The sequence below is a fragment of the Ipomoea nil genome, unplaced genomic scaffold (assembly GCF_001879475.1).
Source record: "Ipomoea nil cultivar Tokyo-kokei standard unplaced genomic scaffold, Asagao_1.1 scaffold2144, whole genome shotgun sequence".
In the NCBI taxonomy this organism is placed as follows: domain Eukaryota; kingdom Viridiplantae; phylum Streptophyta; class Magnoliopsida; order Solanales; family Convolvulaceae; genus Ipomoea; species Ipomoea nil.
The window spans coordinates 2,635,807-2,642,205 of NW_017618572.1; the positions used below are offsets into that span (position 1 = coordinate 2,635,807).

The window sequence follows — 6,399 nt, forward strand, 5'->3', positions numbered from 1 at the left end:
TCATTCTAATTTATTTGTGTTGTTTTCCGAGGTAATGTGCTTGTGTTGGTTAATATTTTCTGGTAGTTATTGTGATACTTGTGTTTTTGGGTTGTGTGTTTTAGTTATTGCGGGCTTTGTTTATAATCCTATGGTGTTTAACGAACTCAACATAAACGAACGGAGGTTGTTCATATTCGTTTGTTAAGAATTTTGAGGTGCTTTTGTTCTTGTTCGTTTGGGATTACTACATAGTGCTAGGTCGTTAATGATTACGGCTTAGGACAAAAAATTGAATGATTACACTTTTACATATTTACTCTCTTGACACTCAAAAAAAAAAAATATTTACTCTCTTGATTGATGTTCAGTAACTAGAAGATTAATTGTTACAAACAAAATAAAATATGTAGTAAAATAAATTTAGAAGTAGTCACAATATTTTAATAATGGTCTGTTTGAAAATGAGAGAAACGACTTTTGAAAAATAATTGTCCAGATAACATTTTTATATTCAGTGTTTGGTTGCATTTTAGAAAATTGTCTTAGTTGTATTAAATTGTATAATTAAATATTTTAAATGTTTTGTTTGGACTATAATAATAATAATAATAATAATAATAATAATAAATGATGGTGGTGGGGTGGTGTTGATGTTGGTATTGGTGGTGGTGGTTGTTGTTATTTGTTAAAATAATTTACTCTGTAATAATAATAATAATTAGTGGTGGTGTGGTGTTGCCGTGTTGGTGTGAAAATTGAAAAATGATTTCTCCTTTTCATGAAATGAGGGTATTTTCCTTTTACCAAAGACTCATTTTCATTTAACTCACATTATTCACTCTTTAGTTTTTACCAAACACTGAAAACCTGGAAAATGATTTTCATAAATCATTTTTCGGATTTTCAAACACCCTAAAATTGAAATTATTGTTATCTCTTTCTTTATTTTTTGTTAGTAAATTTAAATTGATATAGAATAAATATAGTATTAATATTATTGTTTCTATTATTATTATTATTATTATTGTTGTTGTTATTGTTGTTATTATTATTAGTCTTTTTACATATTATCACGAGATAATACCCTTTATTTAACATCAATTTGACGAAATAACAAACGGAAGATTAAATTGAGGGAAAACACAAAAGTCTGGGACTACATTATGTCACCAAAGTCGTTTAGAACGAAATTGAAAAAAATCACTATAGTCGAAGACTATTTTGAGTATTAACTCATATTATCACTAATAACAAACAACTAATTTTATCAAACACATTTTACATAGTCACTAGAGTCCTCTCACGAATTCTGGGTCAAAATAAAAATATAATACTTATACTGTAAAATATAATACTAATCATGAATAAAATGTTTATTATTTAGAAAAAAAATCTTTTGAGAAAGAAAATACTTTTAAATTAAAATGTAAACCTATTACAATTTTTTTAAAAAAATATTACACTTTATTTCTGATTAGTGATTAGCATTATATTTACAATATAAGTATTACATCTTCATCTTCATCTTTGACCCGTCTCACAAAGACAAATTTTTACCTTTTACATATATTAATCACAAATAGCAAACAACTAATTTTACCTAACATTTTTTACATATTAACCAAAAAAAAAAAAAAAAAAAAACTAATTTACCAAAAACTTATCAGCTAATGTAAATCAAAATTGCTAATACAATTCTCTAACAGCAAATTAACAAAGAAAGCCAATGGAAGTTTTTGCTTTCAACATCAAGACTGAAGTGATCGATACGTAAAAGCTATTGCAATTAAATTAACTGAATTTAAGTATATATCTCCTTCATCAAAAGTACACAAGTAACCACCCTCCAAACCCGAACAGAGTCCATCTAGAATCTAGAATTACAAGATAGGATTGTTGCCAAACCTTAGAAAACTCAAAAACCAAACTATAAAAAACAAAAAACAAAAGGAAAAGAAATGAGATCTCCCCAACAAAACAAAAAGTAGTAAACTAAAACCATATGGATGGTGAAAATGTTAGAAGCTAGGCCACTAAAGAAACTAACCCATCAGGAGGCAAAAAAAAAAAAAAAGCATGGGGTTTCATATCTCTTCTGGTCCTTAGAGTATATGAAATCATCACAGCATTGTTGCTAGCTTTACCATTGTTCCTCGTCAAAGATTCTTTAAGCATCAGCAACTCCAAGTTTACACAGGGCAGCCCAAGGTGTCTAAAATTTACTCTTTTATCCTTTTGGTAAAAGCTCCTCGTTGAAAAACGAACATCGAATGCTTGGGCTGCCCTAGAGAACAAGCTGGAGCTAGCAGCCATTTACAACCCCATTAGCGATTGCCTTATCGTCTGATGACACAACCTGATTATCGCCCTTTATAACATCCCCGGGTTTTGCAACTGACCCATTCTCTACGACTTTGGCGTCCCCATTTACCTGTTCAGAAGGGGTTGCTGCTTCCTTGTTCAGCACTTCAGATACAACTTCAGTTGGTGTCTGAGGCTTTTGTTCTCCATTAGTAGTTTCTTTCTTCTTCTCATCTGTGGTCTTCCCTTCCCACACCTGTATATATGTATAAGCACACTGTAACAACCCGAGCTCTTATAGTATTATTATTCACCGTTTTGGATCAAAACATTTACACTACCTGCTTCTGGTAAAGCTGATGCTTAGCCTTTTTCTCTTGAATTCTCTTCTGACGATCCTCGTAGAATTCAAAATCATCTAGTATACATTGTTTACTAGCGTGGTCCTTGAATATCTTGAGGACTTGTAGGCCTTGCTCCAATTTAACCTGTACAAACACATAAAATTAGACATTTGTAGACATGGAATAACAAGAGACCTCTCGCACTCTCGCCACAACTCAACAAAACATCTTTGAATAACAATAATGTAAGAAGTCAATCCTACCTCTTGAGTGTCTCTGCTGTTAGTCACTGGTTTGTTTTCATTGTTTTCCAGGGTAATGTGCTTCAACAAGCTGTTTGGGACATCCTTCACAATGTGCCACTTTACGGGAAAACAGCCAATCCATTTGTCCTGTTGCCAATACTCAACCTTCTTGTTGAAATCAACTGGACCGATCATCTCAGCAACACCAACAAATTGCCCACTGGTATTAACCTAGATATTAAACCATCATAAATTAATTTCTCTATAATCAAAACCATGGGTACACCACAATTTGATAAAAGATGCTCACCGAAAAGAAGAGGAAAACAGGGCAGCCCCCAGACTTCTGCTGAGCCTCCTGGTATGCTTCATTGAGCTTCTTGTTACCATTAGGAGTGCTAGCCCACACATCGTATTTGACACACTTGTGGACATCATCTTCACTGTAAGACTTGATAATGAAAAACTTGGCATCATCATAAGTCACGGGAAAATCTGAGCGGTTGTATTGATCTCTGTCGGGGACCAGGCTTGATTTCTCTTTCTCATCATCATTTGTTTTGGTCAATGGAATGTTCTGCCCTTTAACTGCCAGTGCAACTGGCGTAAAACCCTTTTGGGTTTTGGTACCTTTACCTCTTGGTCCCCGGTTCAGCTCGTTCAAACCATCCATGTTCTCATTCCCATACCCATAGTAACTACTTCCTCTACCACCCCTAGGCTTAAACTTGTTATCTACAGACAACCAACCACGACTGGCAGTGCGTGAATCATAACCATTAGAACCATAACCTACACCAGATCTATATGTGTTTCCATACTGACCATACAATTTGTTTGGATACATTCTATTGACATATCCATTTGTAGCATTCATTCCAGATATAGGCCTAGGATGATGCAACCCCTGAAAGACAAGGCAAGAAGCTTAGTTTATAAATAAGTGTCAAATGTATATAATATCCCTAAGCTAAATTCATAGGTCATACCATCAGATGAGGACGAATGCTCGGGTTCCTTGATGAACTGTTGTTGCTTGCAGAGGTAATTGAACTGCTGGATACTGGTCTAGGCTGCCCATCTGAAAACGATGTTACATCTAACCATGGGATAGGAGATCGCATTCCATCATAGGCAAACCTCGGATCATGATATCCAGAAGCAAACCCGCCAGGCAATGTACCTCTTCCAAATGAGCCATTTGCATTTCCATTATAGGACGAATTCTGGTATAAAGGTCTCACAGGTGCTGAGCCATTTGTTCCCTTTACGCCACCATTTGCAATGTCATTAGGATTTCCTTTAGCAGAATCCACAGACAAAGGTGCTTCATCAACAGCTGCAGAGGTTTGTATCTCACCTTTGGCTGGGGCAGCCGGAGTAGGGTAAGCACCACTTGTTGGAGTCATGGGCTGGAAATATGGAGCTGGATACTGGTACTGTTGAGCCCCGTATAGCTGGCCATCTTGTCCCACAGTTGGAACAGGAGAAGTAGCAGGTGAATAAGGGGCATACGGAGCATAACCATACCCATGGTGATACAAAAGGGATCCATTGTCCCCATATACTCCCTGCATTATTTATAACAAAAGCAAGACAGGGGGTTTTAAGCAATGCCGTATTGAATATCTCAGCTTAAAACACATAGGAACATAGCAAAAATGGATAGTTCTCCCACTCAAAAAGAGAAACACAGTAAATTTTAACTTACAGGCATCTCAACTCCATCTTGATTAAGATATCTTGGATAGTTCTCCCACTCATTGCCTGTCCCATCATATGCTAAAGAGCAGAAATTTCAATCAAAAAATGAATTATTGAAACCTAAAGCATAGGAAACTTGAAAAAAAATAAAAAAATTAACATACCCCCATAGTGATAAGCAGTGTAAGGATAGCCATTAGGAACATAGCAAACTGCTGGATCAATAAAATCTGGTAACAAAGGTGTCAAAGACCTGTCACCAGACTGGGTCTGACCATTTGTCACATCAGTGGAGTCAACAGAGGCCTACAGATAAATTTAAACTCAGACTCAATATTCAGTAACTAAAAGATTCACCCCCACCAAATAAAACAATACATATATCAAGTAATACAGAAAATCTCACCTTCTTGGTTGGTTCAGGGATTTCCAAAGTATTGGTCTTTGATTCCAGTGACAACTTCTGGAGCAAATCTGCAGTTTCTATAGTGAAAAAAAAAAAAAGAGTAAAGGAATCCATATAGCTTTCCAAAAGACAGTCCTCATAATATCAAAAATCCACAGAGCCCCAAACACAGCTTTAAACAATTTCACTAATTTATGTAACGCTAATAGAACACAATAAAAGGGGATATATGCATCAAGCCATAATCTAGTCATTCAAGCAAGGTTTTAGGTCCTCGTAATGTCCGAATTCTCCGGAAAAAAAAAATTCAACAAAAGAACACCGTGTCACCTCGAAACACCAATCCCCTTCCCGCCCGAAAGAAAAACACAAAAAACTATTGAGTAAAACAGAAACTTCACAAGTTTCTCTAGCCTTACCTCTACTATCTGAAGAAGAAAAAAAACACACGGGAAAATCAAAGTGAATACAAACAGATTTTCCATACCCAGATCAAAAAGATCCCAACATAAACCCTACCCAATCCAAACAAGCATAGCTTGGTACACACAAAAGAATATAAACAGAAACAACTAGAAATGAATAAGAAACACAGAACCAAGAAAACTAAAGAACAGCGAGACTGTAGGATACGATCAGCGGGAGCAGTAACGGAAGCCATAACCGGACAGATAGATAGATCACCCGCGAAACCCTAGAGAGAGAGAGCGAGAACTGGTTGGTGTGTCAGCCGCCACAAGCGAGGGTTTGGGTTTTTAGAAGGGGAGAGAAAAAGAGAGAGAGAGAGAGAGAGAAATTTGGTGAGGGTTTTGATTCTTTAAAAAGTGTGATTCAAAAAAAACCCCACGGATCTCTCGCTTTCGCCCCTCTATTTTATAGTATTCATAGATCCAACCCCCGCAGATTCTCGTTACCCGAGGGTGAGGACAATCTCATACGTGGCGTTTAGTCACTGGCTCGCTATGTCACCGGAGAGGCGTTGGATGGCGGTAATTGGTCCGTGAGGCTGTACTGGTGCAGTGTATGGGTCCGCCTAGTTACTCGGGTAACGTGGAATTTGATCACCCGATTTAGCAAACTCAACCAAAAATGTTTGTATCGGAGACTTGGGAATGAGTGGACTTGATGAGTATACTCCGTGGACTACCTCTTTCCATGCAATTGCCATCATTAGTCAATGACGAATAAAAGTTCTAGTACTACTACTATTATGGGTAAAAATCTTGTGTAACATTTTACATCACACCCTTGTAACAAGTTTTAGAATTTAGGGGGTGTTTGATTCACGGAATGTTAAATTAGCTTAGTGAATGTTAGATTACTGAGTTTGGTTTAAAATTAAGATATGTAAGTAAGACAACGATAATAAAATAAATTGATTAAAACGTCTAAAGTCCAACATTAGTAATAAGACAAG

The 6,399-nt window shown here is 36.1% G+C and overlaps 1 protein-coding gene across 1 annotated transcript; it reads right to left on the reverse strand.

Moving 5' to 3' along the window:
* Positions 1 to 1,742: 1,742 nt before the first annotated feature.
* Positions 1,743 to 5,799, reverse strand: LOC109148740. The gene is made up of 9 exons (XM_019296457.1): positions 5,616 to 5,799; positions 4,983 to 5,059; positions 4,741 to 4,882; positions 4,584 to 4,654; positions 3,862 to 4,443; positions 3,183 to 3,779; positions 2,891 to 3,103; positions 2,625 to 2,771; positions 1,743 to 2,539 (listed from the first exon to the last, which is right to left on the reverse strand). Exons 1-9 carry the CDS (start codon positions 5,641 to 5,643, stop codon positions 2,285 to 2,287), a joined length of 2,112 nt encoding a protein of 703 aa, XP_019152002.1. The 5' UTR covers positions 5,644 to 5,799; the 3' UTR covers positions 1,743 to 2,284.
* Between the last annotated feature and the right edge of the window lie 600 nt (positions 5,800 to 6,399).